This window comes from Nomascus leucogenys, chromosome 17, assembly GCF_006542625.1.
Source record: "Nomascus leucogenys isolate Asia chromosome 17, Asia_NLE_v1, whole genome shotgun sequence".
Lineage (NCBI taxonomy): Eukaryota > Metazoa > Chordata > Mammalia > Primates > Hylobatidae > Nomascus > Nomascus leucogenys.
In genome coordinates, this window is record NC_044397.1 from 10023501 (window position 1) to 10045702 (window position 22202).

At 38.7% G+C, this 22202-nt stretch overlaps 1 protein-coding gene across 1 annotated transcript in view; it reads right to left on the reverse strand.

Moving 5' to 3' along the window:
• Window positions 1-238: 238 nt before the first annotated feature.
• Window positions 239-22202, reverse strand: part of B3GALT1 (beta-1,3-galactosyltransferase 1) — a 581131-nt gene continuing 559167 nt past the window's right edge. Inside the window, exon 5 of the mRNA XM_003266206.3 lies at window positions 239-5138. Coding sequence (XP_003266254.1) covers window positions 3929-4909 — 981 coding nt within the window. The 5' untranslated portion in view covers window positions 4910-5138 and the 3' untranslated portion in view covers window positions 239-3928. The remainder of the gene's footprint in view (window positions 5139-22202) is intronic.

The following is a 22202-nucleotide window of genomic DNA, read 5'->3' on the forward strand; positions in this document are numbered from 1 at the left end:
GGGCAAGTGAATCCCTGTTTCCTAAATCCCAGAGTAGCCACTGGTCTACTTACTAGATGGAATAGTCTCTGTGTTGACTGTTAAGTTGCACTGGGCTCTTGGGGATGAGCTCTGAATGGCATGAACTATTACCTACATTGAGATTGTGGAAAAGGTTAATGGTAAACGGCAGGGCATCAGCTTTTAACAAACACGTCTCACCAAAGAGATTCTTTCTAAAAAGAAGAGAAGTGACACATTTGTTCTCCTTCTGTTTATTTGTCCCAATGGTTTAAAAAAATCAGCTTTATGGAACCATAATCTTACTCATGACAGATGGGCCTGTACATAAGCATCGTGCTTTCAGTCAACAGTTTACATTTCAAGAGGAAGGTGAAGAAAATGTAATGATATCTTCAGTGTCTGTCATTTTTAGTTTTATAACATTGATACAAAAAATAGTATTCTGATTAGCAGCTTGATTGGCAACCCATGTAACCCTAAATAGTACTACAAACCTGGAGAGTGCACTTTTACAGACAATTACTTTTGGCGAAACAGTATGTACAATTTTGACAAATAAATACATAAATACAATCATTCATATATAACTTTATACCTAAATGTCAATTATCATCAACAAGCGTTGTTCTAGTAAATTACTTCTTTCATTCACAAGTTACTTTGTTGTTTATAAAAACTATTTTCACCTTTACAGAAGAAATGACATAATCAATTCTCCCACTAAACCCACATATTAGGAAAGGTAAAAAATGAATCCCAGATGCTTTAGGTAAATATTCCATTGTCTTTTGATAGAAGAGATTTGATTGAAAAACTTCCTTGGCTCCTCTGTAAATAGTTTATTTTCACCATATTGTGTCACACAAAGGGGTTTTATTCTTCTGAATTGAATCCAAATTAAAAGTGATCTTCGTTTTGTTGATTCTGGTTATTTAAAAATACAATATTATATATTGAAATGGACACTTGTTCCAATATAAGAAGACACAAAGCCACCTAAACTAGCCACCAAAGAGAAACTTTTTTCCAAAAAGTAAATTAAAAAAAGGAACTTTAAGAACATAGACACTGATACTATTATTATCCAGTGCATAATGGAAAAAAAGAGTTTTTGTAAAAATTGAGAGACTCTTGGTAGAATACTGTCTAAAACATTGCATATTTTATGTCAGGGAAATGATAAGAATGGTTCAACAGTAATTGAAACAATATTTTGGCCAGTGTCATGTCATAAAATTAACAAAAGTCGAAAGTTAGAGCTTTTTCTTGATCACTTAAACATTTTTTGAACATTCAAAAAACGAAGGGCAAACATGCTTAAGGCTATTGAAACACTGGACAAATGGCCTTGCTTCACCAAAAGCTCCATGCAGAAGAAAATGTTACACAGCAAGCAGATTCTAGCTACACATACAGTTGGGGAGAAGAAAAAAATGCTTTTAAAATATATACATGTGGTCTTTGATGAGTATTTACATGTTTGTCACATGGGCATTACCTAGCATAAAAAAGTAAGGAAATAGTTCTTTAAGACATAACGATTCTCTGATTTTTGCCCTTTTAAAGATTAGGGCTGTATCATAATGTATGCACACACATATAAAACGATTCATAGGTGTACATATATGATGTTTATAATGTGTAATTTCTTGACACCAGAGGTGGTTTGACTGAGCATGGGGTAGATGCAAGGCAATAGTATGAGACAGAGGCTTGATTCAGCTGCACAATTCGAAGGTAAACCAAGTAAGAAGTCGTGAGACTTTCCCAGTGATCGAAACTCACAGCAGCTGAGGCTGCAGGTTGGCGGGTGCTTCACCTTGTGCTGATCCATCTCTCCCCAGGTTACCTAATTGCTATTGTCTAATCAAAACCAGCAGTCCTGCTGACCATAAGATGAAGATGTGTTAGGGGATGGGAAGTCTTGTCTCATATTGGGTCCTTTAGGGCAGGGGATGAGAGATCGTGTTTTGCAGAAACAAGCCATGACTTCCACTGGTTCATTGTGTCTATCTGTTTGCTATCAACTCCTATGGGGGGCTCCAGGGGTCAGGTTAAAAAATAAGTAAATAAATAAAAAAGGTACACTCTTTCAGCTGTGGGGCTTTCTTTGAATGAGAACAAACAGGTGTTTTCTAATAAATGGTAGAAGATGTGCAATGTGCAAGTTTGCTGACTGCCTATTCTGCTTCTTCTGAAAGAGGTGAACAAGCTTTACCTGCGCTCAAAGTTCTTAGAGAGAATTCAGATTCAGTGGTTCCTGAGATCTAAGTTGTCGTGATGCATTTTGCCAAGCATATGCTTCATTTACTGTAATATACCCCCAACCAGAGGTTCCTTCCCAAAGAAAGGCAGCTGCCTCTACTTTCAGCACCTTGGGATATCAAGGCAACACAATGACCTAGTCACTTATTCATTGAAACCAGAAGAAATCGCAGAGAAATGGAAGCTTTCCCAAACACCTAAATTACAGCCAAGGAAAAGTCAAAGCCTTGGCAGAATTAGGTGCAGTGATAGTTCACAGCTGATCTTTATTTAAGCAGATTTTATATTAAGATGATATTACTGCTACTGATGACCATCATTGTAATTATGCAATTATTTTAGCATTTAGCATAATGCATGATACATTGCATTACATAGCACCTTTTAAGCTAAGGATCTCAAAATACTTAGCAAATGCAATTTGCTCTCACAGCACCTGTGAGGTAGGTGTTTTTTACAGCCATTTTTATAAATGAACACATTGAAGCACAAGATTACAATGCCTACTCATATGGCCCAATAAGTACGGTGGCATCAACGGGACCGGAACCCGGCCTTCCCCATCCTTCCTCAATCACAGAGCCCCCAGAATACCTCATAACAGCATTGCTGCTGAACATGCTCTGGTGTTTTCAGATGTTAGCAAGTAGGGCCAAGTCTTTCAATAATATTGACACCCTTAAAGATTTTCTCATGTGCTTTGCAAATGTGTGTGTGGGGCCCATCTTATACCATTGCTAAGCTTATGTTAATTATAATGCATACTTAAATTTGTATTTTCTCAATGTGATTTATTGTTCTCTGGCCTCCAACCAACTTATTTTCTACATAGAGACATATGCCTGCCAGATCCAAAAACTGTGAAATGCACTTAGCGACACTGTCTGGAAGGAAGCAGGTGAGATTACATTTGGCAAAGTTTCCTTGGAGGCACCATTTAATGTTTGTTCTGAAAGAGCAAAACAAAAAAGAAAGAAAAAAAATCTTTTGTTTACTTTGTTAAGTAGCATTTTATACACATTCCACCTGCTGACCAGATTTAATCCTTGGATGAGCAAGCAGAGTTGTCTTCCAAACACATAGAATGTTTGGTTCTCAAATTTAAACTCCCATCTATTTAACTGCAGCCACTCTGTAGGTACCAAGTTCATTTCTTGGTGGAACTGCAAATACTGTACACATTACATGGCAATATATGTAAAAATATAATGTAACAACACACACGATATTAATAATCACATCTAGTGTGTCTTCCTGACTGTGCATGCTTTCTGAATTGCTTTTGAAAATGGTTTCTATTTGTGTATTAATTTTTGCAGGGATGATATGACACATTACTGTTTCAGTTTCCCAGAACCAAATTTTTATCTCAGATGCACAGTACGTCAATCCTAAGTGTTGTTTGGAAGTCACTTTTTGAGATAAATAGCAATGCTCTGGGACTGAGAATGAAATCTGGCCCTTCTAACTCATTTACTGTTTCTATGACCAGAGTCTAACATTTATAAATTGGTAATCCAAGAAAAGAACTTATAGCAGGAAGCAAAAACTTTACAAAACCCCTTCACCAGTTCATTTCCCCCGACACCTGGAAAATACCAACACCTTAGGTCCCATTTCTTAAAAAAAGAAAAGAAACATATTTACATTGGTAAAAATCCTAACATCTGAGATGTTTCTTGCTTGACATGTCATTCCAGATTCTGTGCATTTCTTCTGGAGAGATCTGATGCACGGTGATAACTCGGCGATACCTACACAAACTGTAGGCCATTTTCCAGTGATTGAAGCCACTGTTCTGGAAAGGATGTATGCCCAGCTTTCGAAGACACAGTCCCACATATACGTCTTCAAGGTGAAGCAGCCTTGTGTGGAGTGAGGTCTTGTAAATGAGTTCAGCCACATCGGCTGAAAAGATGTAGCCAGTCCCCGAACAGAAAGGTGGGTAGTTACTGTCTGGGTACAAATCCCTGGGCATATACCACTTACTGCGGACGTCCCGAATCGGTCCTCCATTAATGACATAGCCAGTAAAATACCTTCTTCGTGGCTTGGTGGAGGGTTTCAGTAATTTATAAATAAGATTGTCCATGTTTACAAAAATGTCGCTGTCTGTTTTCATGACATACTTGGCTTTTGAACAAAAAGTGGCCACCCATCTCATCCCCATTAGTGTTTTGAGGGTAAGGTTATGGTAGGAGTCAATAAAGTCCTCCACGATGATATCATGGAAGATTTGGCTCTCTTGCTCCACCATCTGATTGAGAACAGGATCCGCATTCTTGCCCAGGAGGAAGAGGGTGGCTATCTTGATCCCCTTAAAGTTGTTCTCATCCCCCCACGTCTCTCTGATTGCCTGACGGGCATCAAATTCCTTGTGAGTGGTGCTGATGAGGATAACAAGAAAAGGAATGTTTTTCTCACATTTATTGGGCTCGTTGATCAGAAATTCAAAAGAATGTGGGTTGATAGGTCGAGTTCTTATGTTGCCAAAGGTGAAGTTTTTCCTGGCAACTGTTAGGTGGCTGAATGGTTTGGAGCCAGTGTAAGAAGAAGTAGGACGAGTTATACTCAAGTACCAGAGAGCGCTGGCCCAGCACACAACTGTCAAAACATACAAACAGGAGACCTTTGAAGCCATTGTCTTGAGAACACGTCTATTCCAAATATTGAAGAATACGCCTCCTTGGCACTAGTTTCTTTTCATCTTCCAAAGGCAGCATATTACTAATAAATCTTAAAGTTTGATAGAGAAGCGTGAGGTGGAGATTGTCCATGGGCCTCAGTGGCTGGCAGTCACCTCTGCGCTCACTCTATTTTCTTCCAAATCTGATGGAGGGTTCCATGCCTCATAAATCTTCCTCTTAACTCTGCAAAATCAATAAAGTACAGTTGTCATTTAGATTTATGTCATCATTCTACATCCTGAAATAAACATAACAAGGGTATAAGAATTGCCCACAAGGATTAAAATACACATGATCATTCATTTCCATTAGAACCAAAAACTTCCTGTCATAACCATCTCCCCTTTTCCTCTCTCCTTGATAGAAGTTGTGTATGTATATTCATACCCAATTAAGAAATACATAGATTATAAATTCTAGATTAAGATGAAGTAAGTGGAACATTAGTCATTTTTAAAAAAGAATTCCTCCTCTTCACACGAGGTATTTTTTTTTTTTTTTTTTTTTTTCAGTGAAATACCTTCTGGCACTAAAGTCTTCTTTCAAGATAGGAAATCTCACCCATGGCCTCATATCTCTTTTCCAGTTTCTGAGTCTGAGCTTTGTTTTGCTTGATTCTGGTGAAGGAATTGATTCTCAACATTTCCTTGCTTTCTCTATTTATGTGTTTATCACACTGGAAAATCTCTGCTAATGCTGTGTCTCTCTTGGTTCAGACTTAGAAGTAATTCCCAACTGTTCCTCCTTTTCTCCTGACTTTGGCTCCCACAACTCTTAGCTCCTAATTCTAGTTTTCTATGAAACTTCATGCAGAGGATATGCTGACCTCTCAAGCATGGAACCCATCACCCAAGTGACCTTTCAGACAGCTGGCAGCATTTATTTTGGACTTGAGCTAAACGGTGTCACTTTTTATGGTTTTCAACAATTCACCCATGTGTTCCCTTGATGAAATTATACTGGCCCTTTTAATTTTTTTTTTATCTAGTTACATTTGCCTATAAACCCAACATGAGTATAATGAGAGGGACAATTGAGTTTGGGGGCCACAGATCCAATGAAGATGTGATGGAGACTTCAGCTGGTGTTCAGATTTAGTTTTCCTTTGGAACTTTCATTCTTTCTAGAACTTCTACTGCTTTCTAGAACTTTTAAAACTTCGTGCCAGTTCCTATATGCCTGGTTATGAAGTCCATTCTTGTAAAAAATTGTTTCTTCCTTTCTTGTTAGAGCAGAATGTGGTAGTCCTGGAAGGCAGAGATAGTAGAGAATAGATACCAATTTTAACAAAGTCTGCTTCAAAGAAAACTATGTGCTTACACGTACAGACTGTGTAGAAATAATTTAATTGGGAATATAGATTGAAAATCGTGCTTCTAAGCACAATAGTCATAATGAAATAAAAATACATGATGTGAACAGCAGAGACAATATATATCTTCTTGTCTAAGCCAAGAGCTGACTGTGAATATATGATCTGTATGAGACCAGCAATAACTCAGTGTGGTTACTGTTCTAACTAAATGAATATTTGAATGGCTTCAAGCAGTTTGACTCTAGGCATAGTTAGGCCTTCATCCAACTCATAATAAGTACTTTCTAAATATAGGCTCCTGTATCCTGTCCTCCCGGGAGGAATTTCTGTTCTAAGGTGCACCAAAGCTGATAAAAAGAAGGATGTGATGTGCAGCAAGTTTTGAAACTTTAAACAGTAAGCAAAAGGAAGTGAGAGAAACTAGGAATAGACAAAAAGAGCTTCTCGGCCGGCGCTGTGCCTCAAGCCTGTAATCCCAGCAGTTTGGGAGGCTGAGGCTGGCGGATCACGAGGTCAGGAGATCGAGATCATCCTGGCTAACGTGGCGAAACCCCGTCTCTACTAAAAATACAAAAAATTAGCCGGGCGTAGTGGCGGGCGCCTGTAGTCCCAGCTACTTGGGAGGCTGAGGCAGGAGAATGGCGTGAACCTGGGAGGCAGAGCTTGCAGTGAGCCGAGATCACACCACTGCACTCCAGCCTTGGGCGACAGAGCGAGACTGCATCTCAAAAAACAAACAAACAAACAAAAAAGAGCTTCTCAACTTGGGATATACAGACATGGACTCCATTTCAATTACAAAAGGTTATAAGTAAGTCCCAAGATGGTACTAGAAAGCAAACTTTCTCTGCCATTGTCCTAAGCTATGTATCTGATTCTTAGTCTACTTTTGTCATTATATTGCTCTGTCCTCTTGCATACTTTCCTACTCCATTGTGAGCCACCTATTAGTAAGATGTTAAGGGCCTCCCCAAAAGCCTCTCCTGGTAGAGGCTCCTGTCAGGTAATATTTGGGAGCCAGTAATCAGGCTATTAATGGAGGATTTTTCCACTTTACATTTTGATCTCCTTTTTATTGTTCCTTCCTCATCTCTACAGAGTTCATTTCACAAGTTATTATCCTCTATCTCTATGGTTAAGCCTTCATTCAACTCTTGAATTTATTCATTCATTTGTCAATCCATGCATCTATCAATCAACCAATTAATCAAATGTTTATTGAGTGCTGGTTGTATGTGAAGTATTGGACAAACAAACAGAACCCATATTCCTCCCTTAAGAAACTGCTAGACTAGGAGGAAAGGTTTCAAGTAAATGGATAAAACGGTGGAATAAAAATTTACGTTAGGAGGCTGCTGGAATACATAGGGGAAGAATGCTGGGCAGAATGTGGGAGAACAAGGTTAAGTCCTGCAGACTGTCCACAGTACCACTCCAGAGGGTGCCATTCACACAGGCCGTAATGTGAATCTCACTCCTCCACCCATGCCAGAGTCAAACAATGAGGGAGTCCTGGGGAAGATGCTATGGCAAGTCCACTAAAGAAGAGCCAAGTTGAATCTTTAAGGATGGCTAGAAATTATCCGGATGGGGGTCAGGCATTCTGGGCAAAGGAAACAGCATATGCAAGGGCATAAAATGAGAGAGAGCATGATGTGTACCAGGACTAGTTGAGTAAAAGAAGAGGATAGGATGATAGGGAGGAGGATGGGGGAGGGCGGGTGGAGATTAGCAGGGGTCAGATGGTGAGTGGTTCTCAGACACCGTCCTGAGCTGAGTAGCTAGTTACCCATCTGTGAAATCTAAAGGGTGTGAAGGAGGATCTTATCTTCCCCAAATCCTATTCCATTTATTTATTTATTATTTATTTATTTATTTTTAGATGGAGTCTCGCTCTGTTGCCTAGGCTGGAGTGCAGTGGCACAATCTCGGCTCACTGCAAACTCCGCCTCCCGGGTTCACGCTATTCTCCTGCCTCAGCCTCCCAAGTAGCTGGGACTACAGGCGCCCGCCACCAAGCCCGGCTAATTTTTTGTATTTTTTAGTAGAGACGGGGTTTCACGGTGTTAGCCAGGAGGGTCTCGATCTCCTGACCTTGTGATCTGCCCACCCCGGCCTCCTAGAGTGCTGGGATTACAGGTGTGAGCCACCGCGCCTGGCCCCATTTATTTCAATAGCAGTTCACTCATTCATATTAAGGATTTCTCCTCTTGCGTAGTTCTATTTATTAGAAGAGTGAGAATTTGTTTTTGTTTTGTTTTGTTTTTTGAGATGGAGTCTCACTCTGTCACCCAGGCTGGAGTGCAACAATGCGATCTCAGCTCACTGAAACCTCCTGGGTTCAAGCAATTCTCCTGCCTCAGCTTCCCGAGTAGCTGGGATTACAGGTGTGCACCACCACACCTGGCTAATTTTTGTACTTTTAGTAGAGACGGGGTTTCACCATGTTGGCCAGGCTGGTCTCCAACTCCTGACCTCAGGTGATCTTCCTGCCTTGGCCTCCTAAGGTGCTGGGATTACAGGCGTGAGCCACCTTGCCCAGCTGAGAGTTTGTTTTATCTGATACTTTTCCGTGTGATTTTCTGGGGGAAGGGGCTGCATAAACATAGGTAGCTGGGAGGTTTAGAAGGAGCTAAAAAAAGGAGAAATATAATAGAAATAGAGGAGAACATGAAAAAAGTTTATAAACACCTTTTTTTTTTTTAACAGAAGAATGAGCATTCTTTTCTGGACAGATAATAAATATAATACTTCTTACCATTATTACTATAGCTTTCATTTTAAAAGGCCTGTAGGAAGCACTGTGCTGTGTGCTGCATTCCATGCCATTCTATTCTGTTTATATTTTAGAGTTTCATTCCTTACAGTGTTATAAGAGAGGTACAATTTTCTCCATCTGACAGATGAGAGAATGGAAACTCAGAAACATTCAGTAGCTTGCTCAAGATCACACAGCTAGTGAGTGACTATATAAATAGCCACTTCCAAGCTTCCTAAGGCCTGTTGAGACATAGGCAATATCTTGGATGGGAAAGCCCAAGGCATCAGGGAGCATCTCAGGCTGCTATTCGCCCAGAGATACATGCATTTATTTTTTATTAACTTGTTAATACAGGGTCTCACTCTGTCACCCAGGCTGGAGTGCAGTGGCACAATCACAGCTCACTTTAGCCTTGACCTCCTGAGCTCAAGCGATTTTCCTGCCTCAGCTGCCCGAGTAGCTGAGATTACAGGCACATGCCACCATGCCTGGCTAATTTTTTAAAAATTTCTATTTTTCGTAGAGACAAGGTCTCACTGTGTTGGCCAGGATGGTCTCAACCTCAGCTGGGCTCAAGTGATCCTCTGGAATTGGCCATCCAAAGTGCTGGGATTACAGGTGTGAGCCACCACTCCTGTCCTCATGCATTTATTTTCTTAGATGTGTTTCCATGGCTTGGATTTTTTCTAGTTCATTCTAGTTTCCTACACACTGTGCTATACCAATTCTGTAGGGATTCTTGATAATCAAAAAGTGCAAAAAGGGATGATTTGCAAAGAGCACATTAAAGCTTGAAGATGCTGAGGGCAGGGTGGGGAAGCTGAAACTGTTAAAGAGGTTTAGAAACACATTGCAGGTTCTTTTCTATGAAGACCTGAAACATACACACACACATACACACACACACCCACACGCATGCATGCACACAGAATCACTATTTCTACTGACCTTTTTTCCTGTTGTCTTCAGACGTGAGAACAAAAGTAGGCACAGTATTACATCTTAGACAATACTGAATGCAAGTTAGAATCTAGTAAATACTCTGTTAAAAAAAACAGAGAATTTGAAGTGTGAAAAGAAACTCGCTTAAAACCTAAAGAGTGGCTAAGGACAATAAGAACTCATAGCAAGGGGTACTAAAAAATAGCCTTTTTGCTTATAACCAAACAGATTTCTCAGTTGGCAAAACAGTACAAAAATATGCCCATGGTCCAGAAATAGTAATGTAACTAAAGACAAGAAAGAGTAGCATGATGCACGGAACTCTAAAGATTCATTTCATGTATGTTGGATAAAGTAGTTGGTAATGGGTCAGTATGTCCGTGGTTACTCCTTGAGTAATTCTGACTTGTGTGGATTTTCTGTGTCTCAGTAGCCTTAAACATAAAGAGAGGGCAAAAATACATCTGTTTTATCTCCAAATACATCACAGGTATTAACAAACATTGCCAAATCATTGGAGCTTCCAGGGAAAGGGTTCTGTCCAGGCAGATGGTATTATGATACAAAGTGCAGGATCTATTGTGAGTGAGGGGATTATGTCAGTTCATCAGTTCATGGTTTTAGATCCTGAGGACATATATTGATCAATTCTTCTAAAGAAATAGTATTGCTGTTAGTGTTTTGGTTTATTCATCCAGTTTAGTGAGTATATTGTACAGGTTTTTCTGCTTGAGAAATCCGTCTCCTTCCTGGAAAACTCAAAGCCAAAAGCCCACTGAAGAGAAAAAAAAAAAAGAGAGAGAGAGAATACCACAAAAGCAGAAACCTCTGGAAAGTTCTTTCAGTTTTACAAGATTAAAAAAAAATCCTTTTTAACAGACCAGTTAGTGTATCAGTAAAATAGAAAGTTGCACGTGTAACACTTGTCATTTTCCTAGCAGCTTCACCACAGCCACAGACACTGATGACACATTAACTTGTCATCCATTAAATACAAATCCCTCTAAAAAGACACATTCAACTGGAACACTTGAAAGACTTTTTCCCCAGGGGCCTTACTGTATTTCAGATTACCTCATTCACAGAACTCTTCAGTAACTATCCACTTTCATCTTTCAGGAAGTTAGTAGGGCAGAATTTTCAATTTAAGAAGCACATATTTCTCCTACAAACTGCATGGTAGATTGTCTGTTATTCTGAATAATTTATTTCAAGAAACCCACAGAATTGCTGAAATTCTTTCGTACAGCCAGAGGTAAGGCCTAGGAGCGGGGGGGTAGTGTGTCTCTGGTGAACTGTGCATTGTTTGGGGTGCCAGCTTCATGTCCATCTTCATGGTTCAGGCAGTGTAATGGTTAATTTCATGTGCTAACTTGACTGGGCTAAGGGGTGCCCAGATAGCTGCTAAAACATTACTTCTGGGTGTATCCGTGAGGGTGTTTCTGGCAAAGATTAGCATTTGAATCGGTAGGCTGAGTAAGGAAGACTGTCCTCACCAATGTAAATGAGCATCACCTAATTCACTGAAGGCCTAAATAGGACAAAAACTTAGACGAACGGCTGATCTGCTGTCTCTGCTTGAGCTGTGACATGCATCTCCTCCTGAGCTCAGACGTCAGTGCTTCTGGTTCTCGAGCCTTTGGGCTCAGACTGCGATTTACGACATTGGCTCCCCTGATTCTCAAGTTTTTGGGTTTGGACTGAAACTATTCCACTGCTTTCTTCTTGGGTCTTCAGCCTGCAGAGAGCAGATCATGGGACTTCTCAGCCCTCATAATCTCATGAGACAATCCCTCATAATAAATCTCTTTCTCTATATCTAAATATATCCTATTGGTTCTGTTTCTCTGGAGAATCCTAACTATAGGCAAGTACAAGTCAACACTGATTTCCTATGTCTTGGTTGCCAGTTACACCGAATTGGCTTGGCAATCATTTGAGCTTCCCTTCACCACGGGCAAGGTTGCAGAAGCCTCACCAAGCAGCTTGCTTCCATTCTCGGGTGTCTCAAGGAATGTCTCCAGATTCTTATTTCCTTTGCATTTCCACATCTACTTCATTTGTTCATGAAGGATGCACTGAACACTACTAGGTGCCAGGCAGTGAGCTGGTAAGACATCTGAAAAATGTTGAAAACAAATCTACAAATGAAGTAGATTTGGAAATGCAAAGGGAATGCAAATGTCTCCTCTCTCTTACTTTCTAGGAGAGAGAGGCAGAAGATAAACAAATGCAAAAACAGTTTCAGGTAGTGGTAAGGGGGGTAATCGGACAGAGACTAAACAAAGGTGGGATGCGGGAGAAGGGCTACCTTAAATTAGTCACTGTCTAAGGAGGTGACATCTGAGCTGAGAACAGAATGACTTGCTATCTCTGGTTCAGTCTTTGAATCTTTTACTAAGTTTTTGTCTCCTTTGCTTGGCTTTTCTTGATTCATGCTATATTAGGAGCATCATTTTGGTTATTGACCTCTACCCCTGCTGTTTTTTTGGCTCTTGTTATCTTTGTGTTTCCCAGCTGTGGCCATTCTGCCCACTCCTGCAAACTCCTCTGGCCTCCAGAGCTGCAGGTTATCTACTGTATTAGTTTGCTAGAGCTACAGTAACAAAGCACAAATGCTCCTCTATTTATGATTGGGTTACATCCCAATAAACACATTGTAGATTGAAAATATCCTAAGTTGAAAATTCATTTAATACACTTAACCTACCAAACATCATAGATTAGCCGAGCCTAACTTAAATGTGCTGCCTGGTTGGACAAAATTATCTAACACAAAGCCTATTTCTTAATAAAGTGTTGAATAACTCACATAATTTATTGAATGCTGTACATTACTTGAAATCGTGATGGTTTGGCATCATGGTAATGTCAAAAAATCCTAAGTCGGCTCATCAAAGTGGAGAACTGTCTGTACTTTGCTCCGCAAGACTTCACCCCTTTACATTTTAATTTTCCTGATTTGAGCAAGTAATTTCTTGGGTTTCGGTAAACCAACTTTCAAAGGGTGAAAAATTTGTAATTAGCATTCAAAGAAGGATGAAGCACGAGTGTGAAAAGGGATGCAAAATTTGTTTTATTTTTAGATGAAAAAAAAAGAAAAGCCAGTTGAGATTCTTTTCCTAAGACCACGTAAAGAATATATCATAGTTGAAAGCAATTCCTTGCTCCTGCCACCTTCTTTTCTCTGATCCCTTTAAAAACTCAGATTAGTTGAGAAACTCAAGCTGGGATTGAGGCACATTTCCCAAACCAGCAGTTCCTGATGCACTGGCTTGGTTTTGGAGGATACAAACAATTCTCCTGTCTCACTGCAAACTACTACTACATCTTATACTATCTCAAACTACTACTCAGAATAACTTCTGTTAAAATTGACTCTGAATAACTTCTGTTATTAATTGACTCTGAATAACTTCTGTTAAATATTTACAGATCACATATGGCATACACAAGTGGCTTTAACATAGAGATTTGCATAGTAACTTTAAAAACATGGTGAAGAAAGATAAAACAGTTGAAAAAAAAAATAAACCCCACATTAACCAGCTAAAAGGGAGGTAAGACAGGGAAAGAAAGAGAGCACGCAAGAGAGACAGAGAGAAAGGGTTAACTATTTGTGCTACGAAATCGTCTTGAAATGAGTGAGGAGCTGGCTGTACAGTACATCATGATATTGAAAAGGGGAAAAGAGATCCTTTCTGAAAAATGTTTTGATCTCAAATGACTTTCCTTGGAGATGGCATATGAGTGAAATCAAAGTATCTTCATTCTGTGGGGAAAAACAGAAACTCAGATTGTGACAGAACTAATTGATAAACAAGCCCCAAGGGCCAGAGATTCTAGTTGGCTGCATTAATTTGGCATATGGTTATTTTGATACCCACCTCCTCCCGCCCTTTTCTCACTCTTATAATTATGCTGTAAATAAGCACAGGAGAGGAAGACATAAAACACTATTAGCACTAGATAATGGTCCTTGAAGGAAAAATTTCATAAACCATTATGCTATCCAGTTTGCTAACTTATTATCTCTCCAAATCACAGAGGGCTGACTCTCCTAGCCTTTCTTTCAAGTCAGCCTCCTTGGCTATTTAAGGAAATCTACCCATAGATGTTGAAATCCCTGAACGCTCATAGGAATAAGTGTTCTGACTCCTCTGCCTTAGACAGACAAAGAGCTAATTTGTTCCTTTTAAAAATTTAATTATGAATCTTTTCCAAGAGACCCCATAATTGAACTTACCCAACTTACTCATTTGCAATGAGGCAGTGGTGTAAAGCAAAAGGTAATATTCATCATGACTTGGCAGTTGAAATCATTTCCCTCCCAAATCTGGAAGAAATGATTTGAACCTTTCTCTTTTTTAGTTCAATATACCGTGACATTTATTGAAAAGGTCTTTATAAATCCCTGCCTTGGGAAGAATGGGGCCGACCTGAAAGAGGAGTGGTTGGGATGAGGATGTCTTTGTGTGTGTGGGCCTAGGGCTCTTGCTATTCTGAAAGCCACACTTTGTTTCACTGAGGAGAAAGTACACTTCAAATTAGAAGGGAAGATTATAGCTTTCTTCAAATCAATGTGTTGCCCTAGTTCTAGAATTCAGAGAATTTTTTAACATCACTACAATCCTCTCAGGGAAAAATGAAAATGAGGATATTTCATTATTTTAAATAAATGCTTGGCTTCCTTTACAGTGATGGATATTGTGTCTTGACTGCCTTATATAAGACACATTTTTAAAGCTAGGCAGAGCAATCACTTATTTAATCATTAGAGCCTAGAAACCCGGCAATGTGATTGGGCTTCGGGTGGGGCTTCTCCACTGGGAAAGGAAATGCCAGTGTTTTTTATTAGAAATGTGGAAGAGGATGAGAGGAAAGACATCCTACTAATATAAACAGCAGCTGGGAGAATTTAAAAATGATGAACTATGTGATAACAAAAAGAGAATTCATTTGGCCCATTATTTTGGGGGAGGCTGATATTAATGGATATTCTTAGAAACCAGAAAGCTGTTAGTGTATTCACTATCTAAAATTTACAAAGTCTAGGGAGCTATTTCTCAGCTCACCACAGAGAGATAGTATTATTTTAGATCATATTTCAAAGAATGATATTGGTACTATGCAGCGACTGATAATACATGGAACAGACTTGGCGATTTTTCTTTTCTTTTTTGTTTTCAATTGTTCCTTTATGTAATATCGATTTACTGGAATCCATAATAGCCAAACATAATTTTATGTAGCTGCTGTCAGTGGAAATTATTTTGTAGGCAGTCAGCCTTATGGCATTGGAAGACCCAGATTCAAGTTCTAGATTTTGAGTTATCAGCTCTGAAGCCTGTGCAACTCTATGCCTTTGTTTCCTCATCTATAAAATGAGAATGATAATGTCTGGCCAGACTTTGCCAGTAAGGATCACTGTAAAGATCAAATGAGATAACGTATTTGAAAATACTATATAAGTCAAATGGTGCTACCTGAACATAAAGTATTATCATTATTAATGTAAACATGATAAATAAACACAAATTCAGAGAGGATTGCCTGTAAGATGTTTCATAAGGAATGATCAGTCAATGCATCTTGACTAATTGGTGCAAAAGCAGTTTTTTGTTTTTTTTTTTAACTTTGCTCTTGTTCAAAAGAAAAACAAAAGCTTGGCACCTCCAGTTGACTCTTTGCATAAGAAGCTTTCAATTTTACTTGACAGAGCCTATGTTAAAAAGTTGCACTGTTGTAAAAAAAAATGGGGAGGATATATACAAGTTAGAGGAAATGTCATTATGACTATTGCCATTACTAGCACTAATGTGACACAGAATTATGCTTTTCTCAAATATAACCTTAGGATATTAAAAATCTACCAGATTTAAATAGCCTTCCGAGTGATATTTACATAGCCATAATTAACATTCTGTGTATACGAAAACAGCCTGAAATGGCTATACCATGATTATTTTACAGAGGTTTAAGACAAAGCCACTATAAAATATAACTGTGATTTTGTGATTATTTTTTCTTCATAGGCTTGTCAAGCTTGTAATGAAACTTAATCCGAAGTGTAATCTTGCTAAGAGAATCATCGTTTAATCACTTAATAGAGGGACTTACCAATTTGCAGCACTAGAATCAGATTTATAAATTGTTCTAGTAATGCACCCAAAGGAATGCCTGGGTGACGATGACAGACAGTTTTATTTGGCAGAGTAGCTTTTTAACCAAGCCTTTTTGTTTCTGAAATCTGTGGTTATGTGTACAATTTTCCTAAATTAGTACTTACTGGCCAATCAGATGAAAATGCTGTGCTTTGTTTTGTTCTCATGCTCAGTCATTTATGTTGGCTCTCCACAGTCCTCCCCGCTGCCAATCTCCAGCATTGCTTGGATTCACAAGCTACTCACCAAACATTTGCTCAGCTTCACTCTCACTGGATACCATTTTATGCTTGAGATTTCTACTTCTAGGCATTCTCCTCTTTTACAATTTCCTTTTGGCTAATGATTCTTACTTCCCCTATGGCTAGAGACTCAGCCTGCCAGTTTTCATCCTACTGGTGCCTTGAACTCTTCGCCACAGCCTACTCACATTGCTCTTGAAACTCTTTCAGGCTATGCTGGACTCTTCTCATTTGGACTCTGTGAAGAGGGATTACAATCTTAATCTCTCCCAAGGCCTTTGCTTTTCAAAGCCAAGGAACTCCTGTTCCTTTATCACTTCTCTATGCTCTCTTCCCCACTGCATCAATTCCCATTACTATCCGTCATCTGTATTTTTACTCTTGAGCCTTAAAATATTCTGGGGTTAAGGTCTCATAATCAAAGAAACTTGAAGGTAAGTTGGTCTCCTGGACAAAGCATAAGGTTGTCAGTCAACAGAAAACTGGTGGTAGCTCTGTTATAAAACCATAAAACCTCTTTGGAAATGTTTTCCCCTTAAAAATCTCTCTTAGTTTCAAAATTGCGTTAATCCTCATGGATCAGAAATCATCACTAGTACATGCTTTTTGCAGCCTCCAAACCTGTGCTCATCCCTCCTTCCAGTCTCATCAGCATGGAGTACTCACGCTCTTGAGAACAAGACTTCTGCTATTGTCTCTCCAACTATGTTCACCAGCAAGGTGGATCAGAGACCAATGCACTTTATAGCCCTGCGCATTTTCAGCACTGCTTTCTTTCTCTCTTAAATGGTATAAATGTAAGTTTATACCAAAGGGAGAAGTTTGCCTTCCTTCTGCTTTTTGCTCTTGTTTTTCTTAAATAGAAAACATATTTTAGAACATGAGTGTTTTGAGTTAAATTTCTTGGGATATTTGTATTATAGACAAACTTAGTAGGCATATAGGACAGGTTTTGCTAATGACAACAAAAGGTCAAAAAACAATTCTGTAGTTTTTGTTCATCGACATTGATGGGAGTTTTATTTTTCTTTATATTTTAGATGTCAGCTTGTTTCTGAAATTGTTAAAATGTTGTAAAGTCTCATTCAACGGATGTTTTTACTTGGCCCTTTAGAGATGACTTTCCATGAAATTCTGAGGCTATTTTTTTGTTCTTGTTTAAAGACTATTAAAGAAATGAGATTTTAAGGCCAGGCGCGGTGGCTCAAGCCTGTAATCCCAGCACTTTGGGAGGCTGAGGAGGGAGGATCACGAGGTCAGGAGATCGAGACCACCCTGGCTAACATGGTGAAACCCCATCTCTACTAAAAATACAAAAAAATTAGCCAGGCGCGGTGGCAGGCGCCTGTAGTCCCAGCTATTCGGGAGGCTGAGGCAGGAGAATGGCATGAACCCAGGAGGCGGAGCTTGCAGTGAGCCGAGACCGTGCCACTGCACTCTAGCCTGGGCAACAGAGCAAGACTCTGTCTCAAAAAAAAAAAAAAAAAAAAAAAAGAAATGACATTTTAATAGTCATTTCTTCAGTAAGTTATGAACAGATGGTATAGGTGATTTTTCTAAGAAATTCCAAGCTATTTGCTTTCCCTTAGTACATAATTTGAAAGTCCATCAGACAGTTTGAAAGTTTGGTAGAAGTAGAATTTAGGGAAGGTCTCTAAGTATGGCTGGAAACAGGTCAGTTGTGAAAGGAAATAGTCCTTGTTTTAAACACATGAAACCATACAAACTACCAGAAATCAAAGGAAAAATATCTCACTTGCCATTCTCTATATCTGTACACTCAAAAGGTAACCATTTTCATAGCTGGATGGATTACTACAGCACATATTTTTAAAGATTTGTTAAATCAATGTTGTGACATTTAGTAATTACTTCTTTTAAAGTAATGTTAAACAGTAACTTCTATTTAATCAATACCTTCTGTATGTGACACTCTATAAAGTGCTTTACAAATAATGTATACAATCTCACTAATAATTACTTCTACTAAGAAATAGGCATGGTTCCCATTTTACAGAAGAGAAAACTGAGGCCCAGAGAGATTAAGCAACTTGCCCCAGCTTTACATAGCTAATGAGTGATTAAACCTGGATTTGAACACTAGTCTATCAAACTGTAATATGGAGGTCTATATACCATATTCTGCATTTCACTTTTTACATGGTCGTCAGAATCAAATTTATTTTATTTCCTTTAATTATCCATGAATTAATGTGACAGGTAGGGAAAATGTAGTACAGCTGCTGTGCATTTCACCTTGGCTTAAGGGTTCGTCTAGCTCTGAGCTTCTCAGTTTCACAGTGTAGGTGTGCTAGTATTTTTAAATGAAAACTGGACAGAGAATGAAGAATTCATCCCCATTCACTGGGCTACTTCCTTAACAATATTAAGATATCTACAAAGCCAAATCAGTAATGACACTTGTAGTTCATGCAATCCTAGGTTAAAAGGCAACAGTTGCTCTTAAGGTATATTTCAATTAAGCTCTGAGAGCCAGGTGAGCTGCTCATCTCTACTACAATGAGGCACTCATTTTATCTTGGGAAGAACCTAAGAGATGGCATCAGAAGGCTCTGCCCCTTACTAGCGATGTGACTATGGTCAATAAATTCTCCACTTATGGCCGATTTGGCAGTTTAGGCAACTCATCTCCTGTTCCAATTCCCCCTTAGCTTTTCTTCCTGGAAATGGGCCAGTTGTAAAAGAAACTGACATCCATAATGAAGTCTCCCAGGCTCCTTTACGACTAGGATAAAAGTAAGTGACCTAGTTTCCACCCATCAGATACTTCTGGGCGAGACATAGATGGAGAAATGAGCAGCATGAGATGGCAGCTGTTTTCTGGTTATTTGGATGTTCCAGAAAACACATGGAGTGACAAAGTTCCCTGGTTCTAGTGAAGCAGCTATGATAGAATTTGCAGCCTCCAAATGTGAACATCACAGTTGTGAGTAAAGGCAATAGAAGCAATAATGTGTCCACTAAAACAACTCCAAAGAATTATCAGGTACTTTTTGGGCTGCATTGTTCATGGCCATGTTGTTCTGGCTGGTTAGTTAATAAATCCAGGTCAAGCCCTTCAAGAGAGTCCATGAGCTCCTTGACACTTTTTGATAAGTCTCTTTCTCCTTAGTCTGGTTGAATAGATTCCCCTGTTTACAACCCTTAGCCAAACACCATTGTCTCTATTTCTTTAAGTATAAAATGAGATGAAGATAATCTAATTTACAGGCTGGCTATGAGGTAAATCATAAACTTTAATATGGTACAGAGTTTAATTTTGGCTATTATTAATTGCTGGTCATTTTGGCATTGTCCAAGAGAAATATCAACCACCATAAACTAAATCAATCAATCCCCACTGTGCTCATCCTGGAAAATGCTACTTAGCATTGCCCATGTGAGGAGCAGCACTTTGAAGATTATATCTGAAAACCCTATTTCTCTTTTCATGTTGTCTAAAAACGGCATGTGTCTTTTGACTGGATGTCACATGGCCCTCTTGTGAACTTGTCCTAGATGGCTACTGATTATCTCTCTCAGGGAACACTTGCATGCCCTCCCCCTAGGTGAATTAACTGAAAACCACAGAATCTTCATTTTAAAGTAGGCCACCATAAATGTACTCTCAAAAATTGCTGAGAATTTATTTGGTTCATTTATTGTGATGTGTTAATTTTTATTTATAATTACATGTGCCAACATACATGTGCCTGTTGGTGAGTCTGGAGACACGCTGACAACTTATTATTCTCTTTTCAGTTTTTGGTACTGAAAACCACTACGCTTTTGTTTGTATTTATTAATTCATCATATTGATAATCCCACTATTAACGTTTATTAACATTATAATAAATATACAAATGAAAATGCAAATTTCCTACCTTTAAGGAGCTTCAAGTTATATTAACTATAATCTATATGGGAAAAAATAAGGAATCATGAATGGTACCACTTGTATGATACTACAATTAAAATAGTTAATTACTGATAAGGATAATTGGGTTAGATTCATGGAAAAGACAATATTTGACTTGGTTCTCAAATTAAAAAAATAAATAGAGAACTCTCAATAGGAGAAAACTCGATTGTGGGGGAGAGACATTCAATGGTAAGGTAAGAACATTTGCAGAGACACAAAGGTGTTAAATTATTTGATTTGTTTCAAGAGTAGGGAGCTGTCCAGTACGAGAGAATGCTTGATTCATGGTAGAATAAAGGTAAAATTGAGAATGTGAAGGGAGGTTTTGATCATCTGAATATTTTTTCCTCCACCATACCTACATCATTTTTTCCTTCAGTAATCCTTTGTAGCTTTACAATTGATTGTATTTTAGGTTCGTTGTTTCCTTACATCAAATGGGAAAATAACTCAATAGGTTAATTTTTCAACTGCTTTGAGATGTGACTCTTTGATAAACTTTAACCTCTGTAAGGGCAAAGATTTAATCTGGTTTTATCATTATTTTTGTCACTCTCATTACTATTTCTCTCTTTATCATATTTGCCTTAGCATACTAGCACAGTGCAAGAAACATTGTTGAGGAAGAAATAATCCGAGTAAATGGGTTCCAGATAGCCATAAACAGTAATTTGTCATCCAATATTAGCTTCAACAAGAGTCCTTTGCTGAGATATCATAGAAAAGTGGACTCTATTCTAGAGTAAGTTTTTTTTTCCTTTTAAATGTTATTTTTATTTTTAATTATTTTTTTTCTTTTATTTTATTATTATTATACTTTAAGTTTTAGGGTATATGTGCACAATGTGCAGGTTTGTTACATATGTATCCATGTGCCATGTTGGTGTGTTGCACCCATTAACTCATCATTTAGCATTAGGTATATCTCCTAATGCTATCCCTCCCCCCTCCCCCCACCGCACAACAGTCCCTGGAGTGTGATGTTCCCCTTCCTGTGTCCATGTGTTCTCACTGTTCAATTCCCACCTATGAGTGAGAACATGCGGTGTTTGGTTTTTTGTCCTTGTGATAGTTTACTGAGAATGATGATTTCCAGTTTCATCCATGTCCCTACAAAGGACATGAACTCATCATTTTTTATGGCTGCATAGTATTCCATGGTGTATATGTGCCACATTTTCTTAATCCAGTCTATCGTTGTTGGACATTTGGGTTGGTTCCAAGTCTTTGCTACTGTGAATAGTGCCGCAACAAACATACGTGTGCATGTGTCTTTATAGCAGCATGATTTATAGCCCTTTGGGTATATACCCAGTAATGGGATGGCTGGGTCAAATGGTATTTCTAGTTCTAGATCCCTGAGGAATCGCCACACTGACTTCCACAATGGTTGAACTAGTTTACAGTCCTACCAACAGTGTAAAATGTTCCTATTTTTCCACATCCTCTCCAGCACCTGTTGTTTCCTGACTTTTGAATGATCACCATTCTAACTGGAGTGAGATGGTATCTCATTGTGGTTTTGATTTGCATTTCCCTGATGGCCAGTGATGATGAGCATTTCTGCATGTGTTTTTTGGCTGCATAAATGTCTTCTTTTGAGAAGTGTCTGTTCATGTCCTTTGCCCAATTTTTATGGGGTTGTTTGTTTTTTTCTTGTAAATTTGTTTGAGTTCATTGTAGATTCTGGATATTAGCCCTTTGTCAGATGAGTAGGTTGCAAAAATTTTTTCCCATTTTGTAGGTTGCCTGTTCACTCTGATGGTAGTTTCTTTTGCTGTGCAGAAGCTCTTTAGTTTAATGAGATCCCATTGGTCAATTTTGGCTTTTGTTCCATTGCTTTTGGTGTTTTAGACATGAAGTCCTTGCCCACGCCTATGTCCTGAATGGTAATGCCTAGG